Raw genomic sequence first — 26,632 nt, 5'->3', positions numbered from 1 at the left:
TGTGTTGCTGAATCATTGAAATAATGGCTTGGGTTTTCTTATTAAACTTGGATGTAAATATTCCCTCGTGCAGACCTCTCCTATGGTCTTTGTTACACCCAGGTAGAAGCGCCCGTCTGTTTTTTGTCCTTCTGTTTGCCAATGAATAGACGAGGAAGTACTGTGCATTCATCCATACACCATTGCTAGTTGTTAACATGGCAATGGAAGAGAGGAAGTAGTTGAGGCAGGTACTATATCAAGATTTAAGGTACACAAAATTGCTGGAGAAACTCAGCGGGTGAGGCAGCATCAATGGAGCGAAGGAATAGGTGACAATTCGGGTTGAGATCCTATCCAGATTTAAGACACTTGGGCAGGTACATGGATAGAAAAGGCTTGGAGTGATATGGGTATCGCTAGGATGAGGCATGTAGGTCAGCATAGACGTTGAGCCGCTTTCCATCCCATGACACGGGCTTTAGAAATCTGTAGAAGCTCTTTTCACAAAATATTACATTCATTGTTTAGCCTATTATAAGATGAGAGCATGTAGTATCATTCAAAATACATCGTTCTGTTTGCAGTGTATTAGTAAACAAAGCTGAAGGCAAAATTGATTTTGGAAAGCTCTCTGTTTTGCACTGGCAGGTTTGTGCAGACCTCTGTCACCAAAGCTTGATCGCTAATACCTTTTAGATTTTTAGTTAAAGACTCTACCAATCACCACTCTAACCATCCATAATGAGCATCTTCCATATTGTTCCAGCTACTCCATTTCAGAGCTTAATCATTTTGATGTTTCATGCAAGACATTTCTTTACTAATTATTCCTCCATATATAAAATGTTTTTGTCTGTCTTGATGTGGATCTTCCTTTTACTATTTGTTATTAGGTATGTAATGGAAACATTCTAGTTGTAACTGTTCTGTGGCACAGCCACATAGTGTAATGTTTTCAATATTAAAGTTTTAAGAATAAAGCAATCTAAAAATTGTCCTGCAGCAAAAGTGAAGTTGGGGAATGATAGCAAAGCCGACAAATGGGGTAAGTGCAGTAAAGGTTTACATGCAACTTGTTTAATTGTGGTTTCTGTTGATATCTAGTTGTGTAACTGTGTTGCAGGGAATGCTGAAGATAAAGCCATAACAAACAAAGATGAGGACGAGAAACGCATCGCGGAAATGGGCCGCCCTGTGCTCGGAGAAAACAGCAAGTTGGAAATCGTAATCGAAGAGTCTTATGAATTTAAGGTACTGAATGCCAGCTTGCTATTATTAAATGTCAGAGTTGTTGCTATTGTGTTCAACATCGGTACCGACAAGTTCAGTTTAGTTCATTGCCACGTGTACAGAGGTACAGACGAGGGGGGGGTGGAGGAAGAGCGAGAGGAGGTGAAGGAGGGAGGAAGAGAGGGGGGAGGTAGAGGGGGAGGTAGAGGGAGAGGGAGAGAAGGGGGTGAGGAGAGAGAAGGGGGTGAGGAGAGAGAAGGGGGTGAGGAGAGAGAAGGGGGTGAGGAGAGGGGAGGGGGAATGTCATGGTGACACAATATGGGCATACTGAAGGATTAATCCACTATGGCGATATGGGAAGAGCTCAGAAATAAGGGTGCAATCACTCTAATGCGAGAGTACTATTGGCCCCTCAATAGCCAGCAGGAGTTAGAAGAACAGATCTGCTGCTGGCTATTAATTGGGACTTGCTCAGTGCAAGACACTTAAGACAGAATTTGTTAGATGTACTGAAACTGCATGTGGATAATCCAACTGGAGGGGGGGGACCATACTGGACTTGCCCCGGGCTTGCTCCCGTGAGGGCGGCCCGGCTCGGGACTGGAACGGCGTTCCCGTGAGGGGCTGTGACGCTCCCGTGAGGGCGGCATGGCGCGGGGCTGAGACTCTCCCGTGAGGGGCTGTGGCGCTCCCGTCGGAGCGGCCCAGCTCGAGGGTGGAACGGCGCTCCCGTCGGAGCGGCCCAGCTCGAGGGTGGAACGGCACTCACGTGAGGGCGATCCGGCTCGGGGCTGGAACGGTGCTTCGGTGGCTGGGACAGCGTTCTGGCGGCGGTGACCTGAGTCCGGGGATCAGCTGCGGAGAACACCTCTCATCCTTCTAAACTCCAGAGTATACAAGCCCAGCTGCTCCATTCTCTCAGCAAATGACAGTCCCGCCATCCCGAGAATTAACCTTGTAAACCTACGCTGCACTCCATGACGTCAAAATTCTGATCGCCGCTAATTATTCAACATGTGAAAAAATTAGCGGTGACAAGAATACTGTTACGACATGTTGCGAGTCTGATGGCACTACTCACGGCCATGAAGGCAACTCCCCGGCAACCACCCGTGAACGTGTGGCGACTGCATAGTCTCGTGCAGTCACCTAAAAAAGTCGCCTAAGTGGGACAGGCCCATTAATCTTGCAAATGATCAAAACTGGTTAAACTTGTCACTGCTTTACACACAACACATCTGTTTTTCTGGTCAGGCCATTTCCAAGTGCCATTTTTAGATACCCGTCCATACCAACAGATTTTTTCTTCAAAATGCTATTGAAAACCTAACATGATTTGCTGCCTCACGGGACCACAAGTTAATTAGCCGTCAAATGTGCCTTTCTCGCATCCCATATGTTGCTCTTTCTGCTGAGGTGCCCTTGTTTTCTAAAATATTTCCAAATGTCTCTTGGAACTTCTTCCACGTAACTGGCACGCCAATATTCTCAGACACAAGTGCAGATGCTGAAATCAAAACATTCTGTCCATTCCATCCACAGATTCCCTCCCGACCCGCTGAGTTCCTGCAGCACTGTTTTACTCCGTTATAAATATTCACGTGTGAACCTACTCTCTCCATTAGTGTTTAGTTTAGAGCAGTGGTTCCCAACGTTGGGCGTATTCCCCACAGGGGGGCAATTTGAATTTTAAGGGGGGCAATTGAGCGCGACTGAGGAGGTCTGGGTCCAGAATTTCAATTTTTATTTTTTAGGATTTTCCATCAGGTATGTAGTTCCATATGTAGTTTATGTTTCAGATGTTATTTTGAGTAAATCATTTTTTGGGGGTAAAAAAGGTCTTTATTGTGTAGTTATTACAACCAAGGTATTGGCGTTTTAAGCTTCTTCAGCTGAAACGGAGTTCACTTTTTAAATGATAAGAATTATATATCACCACATGGGGGGGGGGGGGGCATCAGGATTTTAGAGGTGATTAGGTGGGGCATGGCCAAAAAAAGGTTGGGAACCACTGGTTTAGAGATACAGCGCTGAAACAGGCCCTTCAGCCCACTGAGTCTGCACTAACCAGTGATTCCCGTACACTAACCATATCCTGCCATACATCAGGGACAATTTTACAATTATACCAAGCCAAGAAAAACCTATACATCTTTGGGTGTGGGAGAAAACTGGAGATTCCAGAGAAAATCCACGCAGGTCACGGAGAACGTACACATTGTGAACAGACAGCACCTGTAGTCAGGATGAAACCAGAGTCTCTGGCGCTGTAAGGCAGCAACTCTACCGCTACGCCCCGTGGTACAATGGTACATTATTGTCACATGTGCCTAGATACAGTTATATTTCTTTATTCCATACAGTTCAGTAAAAATCTTGCTTTACAAGGGCACATCATACCATATAACCATATAACAATTACAGCATGGAAACAGGCCATCTCGGCCCTACAAGTCCGTGCCGAACAACTTTTTTTCCCTTAGTCCCACCTGCCTGCACTCATACCATAACCCTCCATTCCCTTCTCATCCATATGCCTATCCAATTTATTTTTAAATGATACCAACGAACCTGCCTCCACCACTTCCACTGGAATCTCATTCCACACCGCTACCACTCTCTGAGTAAAGAAGTTCCCCCTCATGTTACCCCTAAACGTCTGTCCCTTAATTCTGAAGTGATGTCTTCGTGTTTGAGTCGGATACCTTGCACATCAAGAGTGTAAGAATAGAAGATTCGGTGCCATCTTGTATCCTTCAAATTTGGAGTTGTTAAAAATATAATCTTTTGGCCTTAAAGGCCCATTGTCCTGTCAGCGTCTGGGTCAAGGACTGGCCCCACTGCAGGTGTCGGTACGGCAGTCGATGTTCATGTCCTCCGCTGCTGCAGCTTGCTCTCTATCTCTCGTACTTTCTCTCTCACGTCAGCTTTTCTTCCTTTTATACATCTCCTTTGGGAATCTGCTTCAGCAACTCCACTGAATTCTTGATTCGGTCCTTTTATACCCATTAGTGGTGCGCAAAAAAATATATAGGAAAAAAAACCCTCAGTTTAGCTCCGTTAGTTGGCAAGGTTAAATTAAATCTCATTCCTGATTGTTCACCGCAGTCCCAAGAGGAAAGCTGTATTTGCTGAGCCATCATCTTTCAGATGAAATTATGCCAAATCTGTCTATTCAGTGGATATCCAGGATGCTACGGCATTCATTAATAAGAACAATTAAGTTGGTCACACAGCATATAAACTGGCCCTTCAGCCGTCCACGATACCATATCTAAGAGCCCTAGATTAAAGCAATATGGAAATTGGCCCTTCAGCCCAACTTGCCCACGCTCTCCATCCACACTACTCCCCTTGCCTGCATTTGGCCCATATCCCTCCAAACCTATCCTATCCGTGCACCTGACCAAATGTTTTACAAACATGGTGATAGTACCCACCTCGACTACCTTCTCTGGGAGCTCGTTCCACATACTTCTGCGTATTTAAAAACAAAAAGCTGCCACTCGAGTTCCTATTAAATCTTCTCTCCTTCCCACACACCGGAAAAGCTAGTCTAATTTGCCCTTGGGCAAACGCATGGGCCCCAGCTACGCCTGCCTATTTGTCGGTTACGTCGAGCAATCCTTGTTCAATACATACCAGGGCCCCATCCCCGACCTCTACCTCCGCTACATCGACGACTGCTTTGGGGCCACCTCCTGCACCCGCACACAACTGACTGACTTCATCCACTTCACCACTAACTTCCATCCGGCACTCAAATACACCTGGACCATTTCCGACACTTCCCTACCATTCCTTGACCTCACTATCTCCATCGCAGGGGACAGACTTCTGACCAACATCCACTATAAACGCACTGACTCCCATGGCTATCTGGACTACACTTCTTCCCACCCTGCTTCCTGTAAGGACTCCATCCCCTACTCCCAATTCCTCCGTCTACGCCGCATCTGCTCCACGGATGAGGCGTTCCACACCAGGGCATCTGAAATGTCCTCATTATTCAGGGAACGGGGGTTCCCCTCCTCCACCATAAATGAGGCTCGCACCAGGGTCTCTTCCATACCCCGCAACACTGCTCTCTCTCCCCATCCCCCCCCACTCGCAACAAGGGCAGAGTCCCCCTAGTCCTCACCTTTCACCCCACCAGCCGTCACATACAACAAGTAATCCGTCAGTTTCGCCACCTCCAACGTGACCCCACCACTTGCCACATCTTCCCATCTCCCCCCATATCTGCCTTCCGCAAAGACCGCTCCATAACTCCCTTGTCAATTCTTCCCTTCCATCTCGTACCACCCCCTCCCCGGGCACTTTCCCTTGCAACCGCAAGAGATGCAACACTTGTCCCTTTACCTCCCCCCTCGACTCCGTTCAAGGACCCAAGCAGTTGTTCCAGGTGCGACAGAGGTTTACCTGCATCTCCAACCTCATCTATTGCATCCGCTGCTCTAGATGTCAGCAGATGTCTATATCGGTGAGACCAAGCGGAGGTTGGGCGATCGTTTCGCCGAACATCTCCGCTCGGTCCGCAATAACCAAGCTGACCTCCCGGTGGCTCAGCACTTCAACTCCCCCTCCCACTCCGTCTCCGACATCTCTGTCCTGGGTCTCCTCCATGGCCACAGCGAGCAGCACCGGAAATTGGAGGAACAGCACCTCGTATTCCGCTTGGGGAGTCTGCATCCTGGGGGCATGAACATCGAATTCTCCCAATTTTGTTAGTCCTTGCTGTCTCCTCCCCTTCCTCAGTCCCCCTGCTGTCTCCTCCCATCCCCCAGCCTTCGGGCTCCTCCTCCTTTTTCCTTTCTTGTCCCCACCCCCGATCAGTCTGAAGAAGTGTTTTGGCCCGAAACGTTGCCTATTTCCTTCGCTCCATAGATGCTGCTGCACCCGCTGAGTTTCTCCAGCTTTTTGTGTACCCTTGTTTGGCCTATGTCTCTCAACCTTTCCTATTGGGTGTAAAAAAGCTTTTCCTAGTGCAATGGTTTACTTATGTCTTAAAGAGAAAAAGCGGAGCTGGTCATGGATTCACATGCACCCTGATAAATTAACCTATAACAAAAACTCCAAAACTAGTCACTGCTCTTGGTGTCACAAGTAGATAGGCTGGTCAAGGAACAATTTGGGACATTGGCCTTCATCCATCAGGGTATTGAGTATAGAAGTTGGATGTTATGTTATAGTTGGTAACATAAGGGTCTCGACCCGAAACGTCGCCTATTCCTTCACTCCATAGATGCTGCCTCATCCGCCGAGTTTCTCCAGCATTTATGTCTGCCCTGAAATACTATGTTCAGTTTTGGTCACCTTCCTGCAGAAAGGATGCCACTAAGCTGAAAAGAGTAGAGAGAAGATTTGAGGCTGTTGCCAGGACTCTAGGGCCTGGGCTATTGGAAGAGGTTGGACAGGCTAGGACTATTCCTTGGAGGGCAGGCTGTCAAGTCAAGTCACTTTTATTTCTATAGCACATTTAAAAAACAACTCTCGTTGACCATTGGCGGAGGTACTAACATTATACAACATTGGTTCATAGATTAAGTACATACATAAATATATACATATAGCCCTCGCTCAGAGGACGTAAAGAAAGGCTTGAGAGTAAAGATGAGTTTTAAGTCTCGACTTAAAGGAGTCGATGGAGGGGGCAGTTCTGATGGGAAGAGGGATGCTGTTCCACAGTCTAGGAGCTGCAACCGCAAAGGCACGGTCGCCCCTGAGCTTATGCCTAGACCGCGGGATGTTCAGTAACCCCAAGTCGGCCGATCTGAGGAACCTGGAGGTGGTGTGGTGGGTGAGCAGACTTTTGATGTAGGTGGGGGCAAGCCCGTTAAGGGCTGAGGGGTGATCTTATATCGGTGTACCAAATCAAGAGAGGAATTGATAGATTTAATGCACACTCTATTACTCTGGGTTGACAAATAAAATACAAGGGGACATATGTTTACAATGATAGGGACAAGATTTAAAAGGAACTGAAGAACCAACGTTTTCCACACAGGGTAGTGAGTAAATGGAATGAGCTGCCAGAGGAGTTAGTTGTACTAGAGCAGCATTTCTAAGACACTTTATCAGGTACGTGGATAGGAAAGGTTTAGAGATGTGGGGCTATCTTGGATGGGGCATCTTGGTCAGCATGGATGAGATGGGCTGAAGGGCCTGTTTGCATGCTGTGAGACTGACTCTAAAAATAATCTATTTTAAAGCAACCGAAAACGTTTGAAGGAGCAATAGTGATATGAAACTGATAACATTTTAAGCTTCAAACTGCTATGATGCCATGTGTCTGATCTGAAATGTCATCCTTGCATATCAAGTTTAATTTTTTTTTTAAATGGGTAATTTGGTCTTTCATTTTTTATTTCTCTAATGCAACAGAATACAGTGGACAAACTGATCAAAAAGACCAACTTAGCCTTGGTTGTTGGGACGCACAGTTGGAGGGATCAGTTTATTGAAGCTATCACTGTGAGTGCTGGTAAGTAAAATATCCTCACTACCTTATACATCTATTTGTGTATGGCGTGCACGGCCTCAAGTTGTAGGTCGACTTGCTCCACGTGATCCATGTGTTTGTGCTCGTCATGTTGATTGCAACCTTCACGTGGTCCACACCTGTTTTCAATAGGTGATCTCGGCCCTAATGCGATCGTGGCTGATTCATCCCAATCAGTACCCCGTTCCTTGCCTTCTCCCCATATCCCCTGACTCCCACTTTAAGCCCCCTAGCTCTCTCTTGAAAGTATCCGGAGAACCGGCCTCCACCGCCCTCGGAGGCAGAGAATTCCGGACTCGCCACTCTCTGTGACAAAGATATAAATAAGGCATTGGAATCTTTTTAATCAGTGACTTAAAAAGAAAACATTAGACAACAGGTGCAGGAGTAGGCCATTCGGCCCTTCGAGCCAGCACCGCCATTCAATGCGATCGTGGCTGATCATCCCCAATCAGTACCCCGTTCCTGCCTTCTCCCCATATCCCCTGACTCCACTATCTTTAAGAGCCCTATCTAGCTCTCTCTTGAAAGTATCCAGAGAACCGGCCTCCACCGCCCTCGGAGGCAGAGAATTCCGCAGACTCGCCACTCTCTGTGAGAAAAAGTGTTTCCTCGTCTCCGTTCTAAATGACTTACTCCTTTTTCTTAAACTGTGGCCCCTGGTTCTGGACTCCCCCAACATCGGGAACAAGTTTCCTGCCTCTAGCGTGTGCAAGCCCTTAACAATCTTATATGTTTCAATCAGAGTCCCTCTCATCCTTCTAAACATTGTAGGAGGATATTTGATATATTTTCCCCCTCAAAGCTCCTGACTCCTTGATCTCTCCATGGACTGCCTTTGGTTACACCACACACTTTGGTTTTGCACAGTTGTAGTTACCTTAGATGACTTTAATTGATTGTGTTATTCATTACTCTATATTTGTGTGATATTGCATTAACGAGCCTTTTAAACTAAAGCAAGTGATTATTCCGTTGATTGCTCTGTTGTCAGTACGTATGACAATTAAACACTCATGACTCTTCATTAAATGGGTCCCTTGATTCATATGAAAAATGACAACAGCCTGTGGAGAGAGTCAAGAGTGTTTAACAGTGGAGGGATCTGTTTATTGAAGCTAACACTGAGTGCTGGTAAGTAAAACTAAAATCATCAGCATCTGCTTAAACAGTTGTGAATAAGGCAATAGTTTTTTTTTAAATCAGTGACACAGAATAAAAGATAAAGGGAGACTATTTGAATCCCCTTCCCCCTCAAAGCCCCAGCCTCCTTGATCTTTCTATCTTTTCTGCGATGCATCACAGTCCCTGAAGCCCTAACCTTGTCTTGGCTGAAACCATTCGACAGGATATTGTGGAAAGGTGCTCTTCCTGGTTTCCCACCAGCAAAATGTACTTGCTCTCTTTGCCCCCACCCACCCCCTTCCAGACAAGACAGCAATCGATATAACAAACCAGTTAGTGTTGTTTGTGTCTTATGACTAAATACTGTATTCCAGAGTGTGCTGGTGGCTCTGGAGAGCAGCTGGCTCGCTGTGTTAAACATTCTGGATGGAGCTCCTGCCCACTGTAGCGTGAAAGTCAGGCATGTATACCTGAAGCTCTTCTATCCAACGCTCACCCTGTTGGTGAGCGAAGATGCACGATGTATAAAAGACTGCAGAAGGGTTCCAACACAAAACATCACCTATTCCCTTTCTCCAGAGACCCTGGAGCTGAGCTACTCCAGTAATTTGTGTCTATGTAGTGTTTGAAAGACAGTTGGACAGGGACATGGATATAAGTTTAGAGGGATGTGGGACTAGTGGAGATGGGGCATCTTGGTTAGCATGGACAAGTTTTGCTAGAGGGCCTGCTTCCAATAGACAATAGGTGCAGGAGTAGGCCATTCGGCCTTTTGAGCCATTCAATGTGATCATGGCTGATCATCCCTAGTCAGTACCCCGTTCAGGCTCTTTCCCAAAACAAAAACACTTTGTGCCTAGACAAACTTTTCTCGGTGCAGTTCTTCAGTCCTGGCAAAGTCGTTGTAACCCCCTTCATTGGGGTGGTTTTCATCGCATCTGTCCTGTGATGAACCAAATGGGCCAGCTTTGTGCTGTCGCTGGCCATTAGCTATTTAATTGTCTACCTGCATTCACAACTACAATAGGAATGTCAACATTGTTCTGATTCCTTGATTGTGGTGTCACTTAATTCTGTCGTTTGTATGCTGCTTTGCATCTTCCAGGTTGCCATTTCATTTTTGTTTAAATAAACCTGCAGACGCAATAACATTTGAAAGACACTTGGACAGATACATGTATCGGATAGTTTGAGGGATATGGGCCAAAACGCAGGCACGTGGGGCTAGCCAAGATGGGGCATTAGTCAGCATGGGAGAGCTGGGCTCGTATATCTGTGCTATGTGACTCTCTGACCTGCTGTTGCTACTTGTATGCCCTTTATTAAAGGTTGATATGCAAGGGGCTAACTTAATTATTTGCTGCTTGCCACTGAGACACTTTAGTATTCATTCATCACCAGACATTAAAGCTTCCTTTAAGCACGTGCATCCTTTCAAATGGCAGGTACCGTAACGCCAATCAAATGTGTTAAATATTTAACAGCTAATGTGCAGAATAATGTTTTAATACTTATGCATTCAAGGTCAAACCTAATGTTGTCTTGTGCTGTATTTAAATCCCTGTCCTAATGCACAGCAGATAGTCTACAGTTGTTCAGCTTTTGTGTCCTTTTGATTGCCCTGATTGGATTATGTTGACCTTCCATGTTTTGACGGCTCCTGGGGGAAATTAGAAGGATTTGCGGTTAATCCTATAAATTGCTTATTAATTTAAAATTATCTCTCCAGTTCAGTCGAGGACAGTCTTTATTGCTCCCATCTGTTGCCAGGAATGTGCTTTTGTTCTGATATTGGAACAGTCCCCAAAGCCTTTTGAAACTTTGTACCCCTTTGAGAGAATTTCATTCACTGTCCAGTGGGGACATGCTGAAGTGTAAAATAGTTAATTATCTCTGTAAAAGGCAAGCGTTTGAACATGACCAAATTATGAAAGGGGGTTAGATGTTACTTTCCCATATAATTGTTTCAATATAAGGTTCATTTATTGTCACCTTGGGGGGTGGGGGGGGGAGAGGTTGGCTACAGGGAGAGGTTGGACAGACTTGGATTGTTTTCTCTTTGGACGCTGAAGGTTGCGGGGAGACCTGATGGAAGTGTATAAAATTGAGAGGCAGAGATAGGGTTGACAATTGGAATTATTTTCTCAGGATGGAACAAATCAGGAAGGCACAGCTTTAAGGTGAGAGGGCAAAGTTTAATGTTGTTTTACGGGTAGTGGTGAATGCCTGGAATGCATAGCTGGAGTGGGTGGTTAAAGCAGATGTTAGTGGCGTTTAAAATACTTCTAGATAGGCATACAGAGGTGGAGGGATATGGCTTATGTGCAGATAGATAAGTGATGGTCTAGGCATGTTCAGCACGGGTATTGTGGGCCGAAAGGCCTGTTCTGTACTGTTTCTGCTCTATCTAACAATCTTGGGTGATTCATTTGGATCACTCTTTGATTGTCTACGTTTAGATTAAAGATACAGCATGGAAATGTGTGAGGAATCTAGAGAAACCCTATGTGATAACAGGGTGCACGTACAAACTCTGCACAGACAGCACAAAGGGTTAGGATTGAACCCAGTTCTGTGGCGTGAGAAGCAGCAGCTCTACTACTGCACCACCGTGCTGCCCTTGTTATATAAACATTACCTGTGTGGCCTTCCCTCGGGTTTACACCGTAGTGCAGCTGCTAGAACTGCTGCCTCAGTGCCAGGCCCAGGGTTGATCCTGACCTTTGGTGCTGTCTGTAGTGTTTTCCTGGCGACTACATGGCTTTCCTCCCACAGCCAGAAGGCATTTGGGTTTGTAGGACAATTGGCCTCGGTAAATTGCCCCTAGTGCGTAGGGAGTGAATGAGAAAGTGTAATAACACACAATTAGTGTGAACGGGTGATTGGAGGTTAGCATGCACCCGGTAGGCTGAAGGGACAATTTACATTTCGAATTTCTAAACATATAAGATTGTTAAGGGTTTGGACACGCTAGAGACAGGAAACATGTTCCCAATGTTGGGGGAGTCCAGAACCAGGGGCCACAGTTTAAGAATAATGGGTAAGCCAATTAGAACGTAGACGAGGACATTTTTTTTCACACAGAGAGTGGTGAGTCTGTGGAATTCTCTGCCTCAGAGGCCGGTTCTCTGGTTACTTTCAAGGGAGGGCTAGATAGGGCTCTTAATGGGGAGAAGGCAGGAACGGGGAACTGATTGGGGATGATCAACCATGATCACATTGACTGGCAGTGCTGGCTCGAAGGGCCAAATGGCCGAGTTACTCCTGCACCTATTGTCTATTGTCTACATTAAACATTCCCCTTTTGAGCCACAGTATTACTGTAATAAATGAGCACCATCCTTGAAGATGAAGCATATTATTTGTACGGTATGTTGCACCCTGTTAATTGACCTGTGGTGGTAATTCTTGCCAACAAATATTGGCAAACTACTTGTAAATAGTTTTGAAGCAAATATCCAATGATGCGCATAAACATGTCTTGTCTTTCACAGCATCATTTGATATTTAACGGTTCTGATTTCTAACTTGAGGAAATTGGGCCAGTTAATTAAAACCTTCTCTGATGCAAAGCTAATTCTTGCTATTGTATTTAGAGGTTGAGCAGGCATGAAGCAGCTTGATTTAGGCAAAATACATCTTTTGTCCCATTGAAAACTGCAATTTAACTTTCTTTCAACCAGGATGATACAGCTGTTTTGGTGGCTCTGCCGGAAGTTCTTTTTCAGAACAGATAATTTTACCTTTTGCATTGAATTCTCTAATTGCACTTGACGGATTCAGACAAAGGATTCTGCCAAGTCTGTTCTGTAAATTGTAGATGGAAAGCTGGATTTTCTGTCCATGGCAGTAATTAGCGGACATCTACACAATGACCACTTTAAAATGGCCATGGTGAAAAAAAATGTGTATAAGCACAGAATTCTGCAGCAGGAGAATGCGTTATTGTCAAAGGACTGAATTCTGTCTTAATGTTTAATTGTTGCTAACTGTTATTATGTTCAAAGGCTGTTATTTCAGCGACTTCTACACAATAACGAGTGTTATGCAGAGAAGAGACGTCAATAAATTTAGAAAGTAAAACACGGAACTGCAGATGTTGGTTTATAAAGGACACAGTGCTAGAGTAACTCAGCGGGTCAGGCAGCATCTGTGGAGAACATGGATAGGTGACGTTTCACAGAGTGCTGGAGTAACTCAGCGAGTCAGGCAGCATCTGTGCAGAACATGGATAGGTGACGTTTCACAGAGTGTTGGAGTAACTCAGCGGGTCAGGCAGCATCTGTGGAGAACATGGATAGGTGACGTTTCACAGAGTGCTGGAGTAACTCAGCGGGTCAGGCAGCATCTGTGGAGAACATGGATAGGTGACGTTTCACAGAGTGCTGGAGTAACTCAGCAGGTCAGGCAACATCTGTGGAGAACATGGATAGGTGACGTTTCACACAGTGCTGGAGTAACTCAGCGGGTCAGGCAGCATCTGGAGAACATGGATAGGTGACGTTTCACAGAGTGCTGGAGTAACTCAGCGGGTCAGGCAGCATTTGTGGAGAACATGGATAGGTGACGTTTCACAGAGTGCTGGAGTAACTCAGCGGGTCAGGCAGCTTCTGTGGAGAACATGGATAAGTGATGTTTCACAGAGTGCTGGAGTAACTCAGCGGGTCAGGCAGCATCTGTGGAGAACATGGATAGGTGACGTTTCACAGAGTGCTGGAGTAACAGCGGGTCAGGCAGCATCTGTGGAGAACATGGATAGGTGACTTTTTGGGTCGGGACCCTTTTTATGAATGACGAGGCCTGAACTTGCCCAAAAGGCAGCATAGCTTGGGATTTAGCCATCACTGCCAAGTAATGATGATGATGAGCCTCTGACCTTGAGAATGATGATTTTTATCTTGAAGCAATACTAGTGACTTGGCAACAATGTACACCTTCATCTCTGACAACCTCACCTGCAATCAAGCTGCTGTCAAGTACTTCCATTAACCCAGGGCGCTATGTTGGCACAGCGGTAGAGTTGCTGCCTCACAGCGCCAGAGACCTGGGTTCCATCCTGACTACGGGTGCTGTCTGTATGGAGTTTGTACCCATGACCTGCATGGGTTTTCTCCGGTCTGAAGAAGGGTCTCTACCCAAAACGTTGCCTATTCCTTCGTTCCATAGATGCTGGATCACCCGCTGAGTTTCTCCAGCAATGTTGTCTACCTTGGGTTTTCTCCGGGATCTCAGGTTTACTCCCACACTCCAAAGACGTACAGGTTTGTAGGCTAATTGGCTTGGTGTAATTGTAAGTTGGCCCTAGTGTGTGTTGTGTAGTGTTATTGTGTGGGAATCACAGGTGGGTGAGTCTACTCTGGTCTCTCGGCCACTCTGGCCACTCGGTCTACTCTGCGCTGTATCTCTAAACTAAACTAAACCCGCTGCAGAGGGCAAGGAGGGTGGACATTGAGGAATGGAGGGGCATTGGTAGCAACAATAATAACTAACGCCTTATTTATGAAATTGAGATTTGTGAACTCCACTTGGTGCTGCAATCAGAAACTGAATGTAAGAGACCTAATCTCTGCGTTTTTCCCCAGGCGCTATTCTGGCTTGGGTTTACTATATCGCTATATGCTAATTTGGTTTAGTCTGAAATTGTAGTTGTATATGAGGCGCTTGTTGTTGAAACAGTAGTTTCCCATTGTTCCCATGGGAACTGCACTGAGCCGGTTGAATCTTAATTGGAAATGATGCTGTTGCATTTTTTTAGCTCTAATAAATTGTTTTGAAGTTAGGATTTCTTGAGCACTACAATCAAATCCATAGTAGATAGACGGTGATTATTTCATGGGGTCAGTATGCCTATTCAGAAACGGGGCTCTTAAAGATAGTAGAGTCAGGGGATATGGGGGGAAGGCAGGAACGGGGTACTAATTGAGGATGATCAGCCATTATCACATTGAATGGCGGTGCTGGCTCGAAGGGCCGAATAGCCTACTCCTGCACCTATTGTCTATTGACTAGACATCACCTGGCGTTTAGTTTAGTGTCACGTGTAACGAGGTACAGTGAAAAGCTTTTTGTTGCGTGCTAACCAGTCAGCAGAAAGGCAATACATGGTTACAATCGAGCCGTCCACAGTGTACAGATGCTGGATAATGGGAATAACTTTTTAGTGCAAGGTAAAGTCTGATCAAAGAGAGTCCAAGACTCCCTGATGAGGTAGATAATAGTTCAGGGCTGCTCTCTGGTTGTGGTAGGTAGGATGGTTCACTTGCCTGATTACAGCTGGGAAGAAACTGTCCCTGAATCTGGAGGTGTGTGTAGTCCATGTGAACGTGCTGCAATAATGCAGCATCCTTTGGGACCATTTGTCACAAACCATCATTGCACCCACACTGAAGGCAATGGTGCTGATCTTCACGGTTAGCTGAAGGAAATGACTGCTCAAACATTGGAAATGACCACATTTCAGGTCACTCACAACAGCTGTGCAAATTAAATTTTATTTAATGAAGTTTACAAAGACGCAACTTGGTAATGGTAATAGCTACCGAGTGATTATTGATTTTGCTAGCATTCTTCAGGAAAGGAAATCTGTCTCCTTGCCCTGCTTGTGATTCCAGACCCAGAACTTGGCTGTAGATGGCTCACCACCATCTTACAGAGGCCCATATAATATAATAGCAACCTTTTCACTCTGAGGGTGGTATAAAGAGCTGCCAGAGGAGATAGTTAAGGCAGATACAATAACATTTGGACAGTACATGATGGGAAAGGTTTGGAGAGATGGGCCAAAAGCGTGCAATTGAGACTTGGTTAGATGAGGCAACCATCAGCATAGATGAGTTGGGTCGTTGGACTTGTTTCTGTGCTCTGGCTCAATAGACAATAGGCGCTGGAGTAGACCATTCAGCCCTTCGAGCCAGCACCGCCATTCAATGTGATCATGGCTGATCATCCCCAATCAGTACCCCTGTTCCTGCCTTCTCCCCATATCCTCCTCCTCCTCCTACCCCCCACAATCAGACTGAAAGAGGGTCCCAACCAGAATCGTCACCTATCCATGTTTTCCACAGATGCTGCCTGACCCGCTGAGTTACTCCAGCACTCTGTGAAATGTCACCTACCCATGTTCCCCACTGATGCTGCCTGACCCGCTGAGTTACTCCAGCACTCTGTGAAACGTCACGTATCCATGTTCCCCACTGATGCTGCCTGACCAGCTGAGTTACAATAGACAATAGGTGCAGGAGTAGGCCATTCGTCCTTTCGAGCCAGCACTGCCATTCAATGTGATCATGGATGATCAATCTCCAGTATCCAATCCTATACACGAGTACAATCAAGCCATGTGCAACTACAAAAGGTAGTGCAAAGAGGAAAAATACCAGTGCTGAATATTGTTGAGCATTGTATGAAAAATGTGCAAGGCCCACAATAAAATAAGATAGAAGATCAAGACCACGCCCAAGCTCAGTGGTCTTGTAACAGCAAGGAAGGAGAAGCTGTTAAATCTTGAATCCTGGAAGAAGAGGGAATGACTAGGGTGTGCGTGGTCCTAGATCACGTTTGCAGCTTTCCCGAGGTGGAGTTGATGGTGGGGAGTGTGGTCTGTGTGATGGACTGGGCTGCATCTACAACTCTGCAATTGTTGTAGTCTTGGGCTGAGCTGTTCCCACACCAAGGCGTGATGCAACTGAAAGGGTATGCTTTCTACGATACATCTGTAGAAGTTTGCAGGAGTCATGTCAAACCTCCGTGGTTTTCGAAGAAGGAGAGGCATTGGTGGGGTTTCAATGTGATTGGTCCAGGACTGATTGGTGACATTTATATCTAGGAACCTGAATCTCTTTGATCATCTACACTACACTTCAGCACCATGTCCCACCTCGTTTCCTGAAGTAGCTCCTTACTGATATTGAGGGATAACTGACACCATGTTAAACAATAGACAATAGGTGCAGGAGGAGGCCATTTGGCCCTTTGAGCCAGCTCTGCCATTCAATGTGATCATGGCTGATCATCCCCAATCAGTACCCCGTTCCTGCATTCTCCCCATATCCCCTGACTGCGCTATCTTTAAGAGCCCTATCAGCTCTCTCTTGAAAGTATCCAGAGAACCGGCCTCCACAGAGGCAGAGAATTCCACAGACACCCCTCTCTGTGAGAAAGAGTGTTTCCTCGTCTCCATTCTAAATGGCTTAATCCTTATTCTTAAACTGTGGCCCCTGGTTCTGGACTCACCCAACATCGGGAACATGTTTCCTGCCTCTAGTATGTCCAAGCCCTTAACAATCTTGTATGTTTCAATGAGATCCACTCTCATCCTTCTAAACTCCAGAGTATACAAGCCCAGTATGACAGTCCCGCCATCCTGGGAATTAACCTTGTAAACCTCAATTCCCTCAATAGCAAGAATGTCCTTCCTCAAATTAGGGGACCAAAACTGCACACAATACTCCAGGTGTGGTCTCACTAGGGCCCTGTACTACCGCAGAAGGACCTCTTTACTCCTATATTTGATTCCTCTTGTTATAAAAGCCAACATGCTAACATTTTCTCCGTCTTGTCATTGTTCATTATCTGGCCTAGCACAGTGATGTCATCTGCAAAATTGTAGATGGAGTTAGAACCAATTTTTGCCACACAGTCAGGAGTGTATAAGGAGTATAGTGAGTGACTGAACATGTCTTTACAGGGAAGATATACACAAATTGCTGGAGTAACTCAGCAGGACAGGCAGCATCTCTGGAAAGAAGGAATGGGTGATGTTTCGGGTCGAGACACCAGACTGAGAGTCAGGGGGATGGGAAACGAGAAATATAAACTGATGTAGAGAGATATAAAACGAATGAATGAGAGATATGCAAAAAGATAAGAAACTGGCCATTGTTAGCTGTTTGCTAGGTGAGAATGAGAAGCTGGTGCTTGAAGTTAGAGCAATCAATATTCATACCACTGTAACCCAGTGGTATTTTGAATTATTGCTTTAACTTATTCCCACTGATCAGTGCTCTATGGGTCAGAGAGTATTCACTTGTATTCACTGGAGTTTAGAAGGATGAGGGGGATAATATATAAAATTATAAAAGGACTCGACAAGCTATATGCAATGTTCCCAATGTTGGGCTAGTCCAGAACCAGGGGCCACAGTCTTAGAATAAAGGGGGGGCCATTTAAGACTGAGGTGAGAAAAAACGTTTTCACCCAGAGAGTTGTGAATTTGTGGAATTCCCTGCCACAGAGGGCAGTGGAGGCCAAGTCACTGGATGGATTTAAGAGAGAGTTAGATAGAGCTCTTGGGGCTAGTGGAATCGAGGGATATGGGGAGAAGGCAAGCACGGGTTATTGATTAGGGATGATCAGCCATGATCACAATGAATGGCGGTGCTGGCTTGAAGGGCCGAATGGCCTCCTCCTACACCTATTTTCTATGTTTCTAAAGTCGAGGATCCAGTGGCAGAGGGAGGTCTTGGATCCGGGATGAGTTTGGTGTTATGTAGAAGTGGTGTTTAATTATTGTACACCAGTGTCATACTGTGATCAGATGGCTTAACACATTTAATATTTCTTGCATAATTGTAAAATACTATCTTAATTAGTTTGTTTAGAAGTAATTAGGTGTACAGAGCTGTGAGTCGTGATTTATAAATCCAGCAGATTTTAATTTATATCAGAAGCTTCAGGCAAAGTTCATTATTTTGGATGCCAATAAATGTGTTCCATTTGGCATATTATGATAATGTATATGGAGTTTCTCTTAAATATATCATCAATGTTATTAAAATCATCAATCTCCCAAGACACTGTAAATAGGCATGGTTTAGTAATTAATAATTAACTTGCAAAGAGGATTTTCGGTGCTACAAGGAGACACATTTTCCAGTGGTGGCTTTTAATTTTTCAGTGTGTTGCACAACGTATGATTCCACTGCCAAATGAGTCATAGCAAATATCAGCAATACTAATTATGTAACTGCTCAATTAATATGAACCCCGTGATTAAGTTTATTTAGATTATCATGTTTTACTAATGCAGCAATCAGTAAAGTCACCATGTTACGTTTAGGTTTATCAATGTAATGCAAAATTTATTGTGAAAAGCTTTGTTTTGCATGCTATCAATCAAACCCAGTACTACTAGACATGAGGACAATCCACTCAAACTCCAGTACAACAGGTAGAGCAAAGGGAAAGATACAGAGTGCAGAATATAGTTCTCAGCATTGTAGCGCATCAGTTCCACAGACAAAGTCCAATGTCCACAATGGGGTAGAGGTGAATCAGACAGTACCCTAGCTTATGGAAGGGCCGTTCAGAAGCCTGATAACAGAGGGGAAGAAGCTGTTCCTGAGTCTGGTGGTGCGCGCTTTCAAGCTTCTGTACCTTCTGCCGGACGGGAGCAGGGAGAAGGAATGACCGGGGTGGGACACCTTTGACCGGAATGACCGGGGTGGGACAGCTTCTCGATTTCACCCAACAAACACCTAAAGGCTGTTTCCTTTATCATTGTTACTTTTTTGCATATCTTTCATTCATTGTTCTTTATCTCTCTACATCATCTCCTATATCTCTTGTTTCCCTTATCCCTAACCAGTCTGAAAGAGGGTACACAAAATTGCTGGAGAAACTCAGCGGGTGCAGCAGCATCTATGGAGCGAAGGAAATGGGCGACGTTTCGGGCCGAAACCCTTCTTCAGACAGTCTGAAAGAGGTTTTTGAAACAAAACGTCACCCATTCCTTCTCTCCAGAGATGCTGCATGTTCCACTGATTTACTCCAGCTTTTTGTGTCTATCTTTGGTTTAAACCAGCATCTGCAGTTTCTTCCTACACATTTAAAAATGTATCTTTCATTTGGTCTTAAATACCAATGCGCACAATGTAGAAGCGGAATTGTACAGTATCTGTGCCGAACATGATGGCAAGTTAAACTGACATCCGCTTAGTGTTTTATGCAGGATAGGAGAATCAAAAACACGCACGCACGCACGCATCTGCTTACCTCAAATCTGATTACCTCAAAATTTCAAGCATTATTTCTTGAGTTATTTATGAAAAAGTTTAAAAATTTCACTTAGAAAATAAACGAGCTAACGAGAAAAGGAAAAAACTATTACAAAAATTAAATCGGACAATGGTGAGTTGCTAACATTGCCTAAGGATATTAATAAGAGGTTTGCCCAATTTTATCATAATTTATACACATCCAAAATAAAGACAGATGTAAGTAAAATTACAAATTTTTTAGATTTGCAAGCTCCCAAAATGGGTAGTTTGAACAAGAGCAATTGCACTCCTAGTGAAGAAATAAACAAATAATAAACTCATTGCTTTCCAAGACCCCGGACCAGATGGCTTTAGTAATGAATTTTTATAAAAGATTTCAGGAGTCTATTGTACCCGTACACGCAGGCTTATACTGAAAATAAACTACCCCTAGCAGAAGCAACAATAACGCTTATACCAAAAAAAAAGATAAAGATTTAGGGCCTGGTTCAGGTCTAAATACGGATGAAAATTTTAGCCCGCTCTAGCTAGAAGGCTAAATAATTATATTAACAATTTAATAAATACCAAACGGGATTTACCCAAAAGACAATCATTTAATAATTTGACAGGCTTTTTAATATAATGTCTCTCTCTGGACAATGAAGATATCTCAGTGGTCGCAGTGAAGGCCATGGCAGTATTTATACAAGGTACTCCAAAAAGATATGGGAGAGAATTTTATCCCCTACTTTATGACAGACCTACGGCAAGAATATTAACCCCCACCCCCCCCTATCAGGGGTAATAGGCAAGGGTGTGCCTTATCACCATTGCTATTTGCCCCACCGTTGGCCGAAAGGATTAGAAATCACCCGAATATTCCCTCAAAGAATAAAATTTCATTATACGCGGATGATATCCTTTTATATATTACTAATACACAAACGAGTATACCCACCTTATTAACACTAATTGAGGAATTCGGCTCTTTTTCAGGATACAGAATTTGAAGCCACTACTAAAATTCCCCTTCAAAACACGAAAGTCATTTGGTTGACGCCCTCCCCGCTCTCCACTACTCTCCTTCTCTGTCTCTCTCTGTAGAAGCCTCTTGTTAGTGCATTACATAACTCTCTCTCTGTGCCTATAAAAATGACTTTCCTACCACAATTAATATATTGTTTCTCAAATATTTCTCTGTGCCTCTTGTCTACAGAAACACATAGAATTCAACGAAAGCATTTGTGCAAATCTAAAGCCTATGTATTTACTCATATTAAGAACATAATTTTTAGATAGTTCCTACCAACGCACGATTCCCTCTCAGCCGTGTCCTTGCGATTTGGGGGATATGTGTGATAGACTGGGATAGGGTAGGGGACATGATGAAGTGGGGTAAAATTAAAGTGAATTGAAATAATATCAATGAGGGTGGTTAGTGTGTCTGCGTGTGGAGGTGGTTAGTGTATGGGGGGGGAGTTGTTTAGTGTGTGCACCTCAACAGTGCATTTGTGAAGTTTGTGACAAAGGGGGTTGATTATTCGATGAACACATAACTGTTCTATGTGTGACGCAATTTAATTCGCATTACATAGCCCCCCCCCCCCCCCCCCCGCAACCGTGTCAAAACGTTGTTGGTGACGGGACCCATTTTGGATGATATATTTGGATTTTCAAGTCCCCTTCGAATCTAGATACCAATTACTAAAGCTGTTTTTTTTCATCATGTGGAAAGAAATTGTTATTGAAAAGTACAACCACACAACTGTTAAAATGGAATATGACATCGAAATGAGACTCCGCTAATAGATAAATTTCTGGTCTCCTTTCATCGACTTTTTGGAATCATTGTCAGCCGTGGTAAGGTGGATTTGTTCATCAAGTTTCATTCAGATTTGATGGTATATTTTACGTCATTTACTTCTCCTCTTTCTCTCTTCCTTTTTTTTTAAACTACAAAACGTTTTTCTAATGTAATGCATTTCTATTGCTTTCTTTCTGTGATCTGCTTACTTATAACATAAAACAGAGGTTGTACATAGAAATACGGTATTAAAGTTGGCACCTAAAATTAGGCGCCACTGAATTGAACTTCTGAATAAACAAAAAAAAAAAAAAAAAAAAAAAAAAGAAAAAACCCCAGCTTTGAAAAGAATCATGTGCACTGGCAGTTAGCAGCGTAAACATCACAATAGGATCTCATTTACATTTAAAAAAGAAGTCTGCTTTAAAAAATACAGCAGCGTTCCATTCAGATTGATGTTGTATTTTACAAGCTATTCACATTATAAACTTTAAAAAATGAATAATATCAATGAGGGTGGTTTTTCACTTTAGTGTGTGCAAAAATCAAACGTTGAGGTTTCCCCCCTTCAAAACTTGTCCTGATCCTGTTACAAAATGTCACCTAAATGGCGCCAATGCCCAATGCAGATGAGAGATTTTTTAATTTTAAACATTGTTGTGCACTGGCAGAGAGAGGTCTGTGGAGGAGTATTTTACAAATTCACATTATTTAAAAAATGAACACTTGTTTTTCAACTTGGGTTACAATGTCACCAAGTGGGATTGAGCAATGAGATTTGTTTACATTGTTGTAAGGAGGAGGAGTGGAGGAGAAAGAGAGATGGGAAGTGGGATGAGATGAGGGAGAAGAGAAAGAGGAGGATGAAAGGAGGGGAAAGGAGGCTGGAGGATGAGGGAAATGAGCCGCGCCTGCGCAGTTGTAGGCTATGGGTGAGTGGTGAAATATTGCTTTGGGGAGTGCGTTGTGGGGACCAGGCCTCCTGTGGTGGCTATGGGTGAGTGGTGGAATATTGCATGGGGGAAATGGTTGCGTTGGGGCACCAGGCCTAGTGTGAGTGTGTGCGTGCTTACGTGTCGATAGCGCTAACATTTTTGGCCCACTTTACTGACCATTGTGCTGTGGCAAGTTTTGTTCGAATTGATGGTATATTTTACAAGTTATTCACATTTTAAACTTTACAAAAACCACTTTGACAAAAATCACTTCTGCTTGCAATGTCCGTTAGCAGTGTATGATATCATAATGGGATCCCGAATTTCATTTACATAAAAAATTGCTATTTAAAAAAAAATCTGTTTTATTCAAATTCTTCCATTTTCATTTACAATGGGATCCCGATGCTCATTTACATTTTTTTTTAAATCGTGGTTTAACAGTTTTAATCAAATTGTTGGGGGGAGGTTTCGTTGACCAAAAAAAATTGCGATTTTCATTGTGGGGGGTGGGGAGGATAGGGAAGAGGTTTTGTTTACAAAAAAAAATGTGATTTTCATTGTGGGGGGTGGGATAGGGGAGAGGTTTCATTTACAAAAGAAACATTGTGATTTTCATTGTGGGGGGGAGAGATAGGTAGGAGGTGAGTGGGGGAGCAGGGGATAGAGGGAGAGGAGGATGGTAGGGAGGGGAGAGGGAGGGAAAGTGAGGGAGGAGGGGGGGATAGAGAGTGAGGAGGGGAGATAGGGAGTGGGGAGAGGGTCAGTTGGGGAGGGTTGCGTCGCAACGGGAACCCGTCAGCCACGCCTGCGCTGTTGGGGGCTATGGGTGAGTGGTGGAATATTGCGTTGGGGGACAAAGCCCAACGGGTCCCACTTGGACTAGTAACGGTTTAGAGAGCTGTGGGCCTAATGCAGGCAAGTGGCACTAGTTTAGATAGTTGGCATGGATAATTTCTGTTGCAGTTTAGTTTATCGTCACATGTACCGAGGTACAGTGAAAGGCCTTTGTTGGGTACTATCCAGTCAGCGGAAAGACAATACATGATTACAACCCAGTCAATTACAGTGTATTGATACATAAGGGAATAACCTTGGTTGGCATGGATTGGGTCGAAGAGCCTGTTTGCATGCTGTATGGCTTAGTCTGATCCATATCCCTCCATTCCTACATATTTATGTGCCTATCTAATTAGCCTCTTGAAAGCCTCTTTTGTACCTGCCTCCACCAACTGGCAGCATGTTCCAGGCACTTGCCATTCTGTGTGGAAAAAGGCTTGGCCCACATATCTCCATTAAGCTTGATCTATCAACGACAATTTCAAGGGCACCAACTTGTCTGATGATACCAGCTGCAGCTTTTTTATCTGAAGCTCTGTCTCCAAGGAAGTTACAATTCTTGTTGATGGTCTTCTATAATCTCTTCACAGCTGCTGATTGGAAAGCAATACAAAAACTGGGCATCTGTACATAAGTAAAACTCTGATCTTGTTATCTTCCGGTTTGGCGGTCTTTCAATTTGCGCAAAAACGGTTCCGATCGGTTGAATGTCATAGAATTTAGCGAGGTTTAAAAAAAATCTTAAAAACCGCACGTGCACAGATCGATCTCTTCTCCTGCCAGTCAGCACCGCGTGGATTAGTCTCTTTCCCTGTCACTCCCCGGGACGGTCCGCCCCTTCCTGCGCCATCGCGTCTTTATTGGAGCTGGGAGTGGCCGGCGGAGGTTTCCAATCGGACTTTCAGAGGGGCCCGAAGCAGCCCTGCCCCAAGATGCCACCCCGCCTCAGAGAGCCCAGCCCGGAGTCGGAGATGTCGCCAAACGGAAAGCAGAGACTCTGATCCCGGCGGAGGAGAACGACCAGCGACCAGCGCCCGTTGTGAGTCCCCATCGCACCACCGATTGCAGCCACTATCCCTCTGGTCCCCCTCACTAGCTCCTCCACCCCCACAACTCCACCCCGCCCACACACGGGGTGCTCTCTGGATTACCAACCTGAATCCATTACATCTAAAAGTTATCATGGGATTCTGCTGCAAAACTAATTTAAAACCTGTGACAAAAAGGTTAATGTCCTTTTTATTTATTGGCATCAACCTTTGGAAATGTGAGCTCTTTAAATGTAACAATGAATGCAGATAGATACAAAATGCTGGAGTAACTCAGCAGGACAGGATAGAAGGAAAGCATCTGCAGTTCCTTCCTACACAATGAAGTCAAAATTGGAAGATAAATTTCAAAGAAGGCTTCAGTCAAGCATTAACAATTTTCAGATGGAAATCTACCTGCTTTGGTTTAAGTATTAGAAAGAAATCTGATTAACATCTGGTTATTAAGAATGAGGACCACTAAATTAACTTTGAATGTTAATTCATGGAAAATCTATTGTCCTTTTCTTGACATATTCGCAATGTAAAAAATCGCAGACGTTTCCTGTAAAACGAGCTAACCCGTGAGTTTCTCATTGCAGTTTCTGTTTTTAAGCAAGTGCTGGGTCACTATGAAGATATACATAAAAAGCTGGAGTAACTCAGTGGGTCAGACAGCATCTCTGTAGAAAAGGAATAGCAGGTCACAGAGGTCTTCGGTCTGAACAAAGGTCTTGACCCAAAATGTTACATATTCCTTTTTCTCTAGAGATGCTGTCTGACCCGCTGAGTAACTCCAGATTTTTGTGTCTATAGTTTAATCTAGCACCGGCATCCTTCCTACACAATGGGTCTCTTTGATTTTTTAAGTTGCAGCTTGTAAGTTAAATGTATAGTATTTTGATGTGTGAAAATTTGGATACACTACCTCTTGACAACTAAATATAGTAGTTGATTATTGTGTGCCTGTCCAAACACTGAATACATCACTAATCAAATGAATGACCTAAAATCTGTAGTTGTTTGTTCATGCAGTTCTTCAGTGCACAAGCCTCCACTTTTTTTTGTGATTGAACCATGAACATTTTGAATTTTCTACACTCAAACCCATTAAAGTATTAGTTCTGTTTGATGTAAAGGATTAAATAAACAGGAAAAAAAAAACGTTAACAATGCTGTAGTGAATTCCTCATTTGTGAATTGTTCATTTAGTAAACCTTGTACTTGGGACAATGAATTTGCTGAGTAAATTAGGCATGACCAGATGCATCACGTGTCACTGATCCAAAGTAATTGTCGATTGTAAATGCGGTAAAAATGATCTATTTTATGTTGGTCGACAAGAACGCTGGAGAAACTCAGCGGGTGAGGCAGCATCTATGGAGCGAAGGAAAAAGGTCGAGACCCGAAATGTCGTCTTTTTCCTTCGCTCCATAGATGCTGCCGCACCCGCTGAGTTTCTCCAGCATTTCTGTCTGCCTTCGATTTTCCAGCATCTACAGTTCCTTCTTAAATATTTTATGTTGGAATCTTTTATGAAGCATTCATGTATTGTAATTAAAAATAACATAATGAGGGGGAGGAATATAATCACCACTATTGTTGCCCTTTTCAACTAAAGGTCTAAATTTAAATAATTCTTTGAATGATGCCATGTGAACATTAATACTCTGATCCAGCATGCACACGGTTTGAACGGGACCATTAGTCATTTTATTTAATGATCTTTGCTCTTTTTCTACAGGGGAAGATGATGATGACGACGAATGTGCTGAGGAGAAACTTCCTTCGTGCTTTGATTATGTAATGCACTTTCTGACTGTCTTCTGGAAAGTTATTTTTGCAATTGTACCTCCTACGGAGTACTGGAATGGTTGGGCCTGCTTTGTTGTATCCATTATAATGATTGGCCTCCTAACTGCTGTTATTGGTGACTTGGCTTCACACTTTGGCTGCACCATTGGACTGAAGGACTCAGTAACTGCTGTGGTGTTTGTAGCACTGGGAACCTCTGTTCCAGGTAAGAAACAAATACATTTATTTGTTCTTCTAATGCCTTTCTTGTCTTTGGACACTACTAGGTAACGATTAACTTCCGCAGCAATTACATTCTCGTATTTCAAGCTGAGGACTTGCTTTACATTGTCATAGCACGGAAACGGACACTTCGGCCTAACGCTATGCCAGCCAATATGCCCCCACTTATC

At 44.0% G+C, this 26,632-nt stretch overlaps 1 protein-coding gene across 1 annotated transcript in view; it reads left to right on the top strand.

Moving 5' to 3' along the window:
• LOC129694711 (sodium/calcium exchanger 1-like) overlaps positions 1-26,632 on the top strand; it is a 253,571-nt gene that overhangs the window by 202,693 nt on the left and 24,246 nt on the right. The window contains 3 exon segments of the mRNA XM_055631466.1: positions 1,106-1,233; positions 7,597-7,696; positions 26,170-26,445. Coding sequence (XP_055487441.1) covers positions 1,106-1,233; positions 7,597-7,696; positions 26,170-26,445 — 504 coding nt within the window.

This window comes from Leucoraja erinacea, unplaced genomic scaffold (assembly GCF_028641065.1).
Source record: "Leucoraja erinacea ecotype New England unplaced genomic scaffold, Leri_hhj_1 Leri_76S, whole genome shotgun sequence".
In the NCBI taxonomy this organism is placed as follows: domain Eukaryota; kingdom Metazoa; phylum Chordata; class Chondrichthyes; order Rajiformes; family Rajidae; genus Leucoraja; species Leucoraja erinaceus.
The sequence above is the reverse complement of the archived record's forward strand: the minus strand, read 5'-3'. Positions and strand labels throughout refer to the sequence as shown.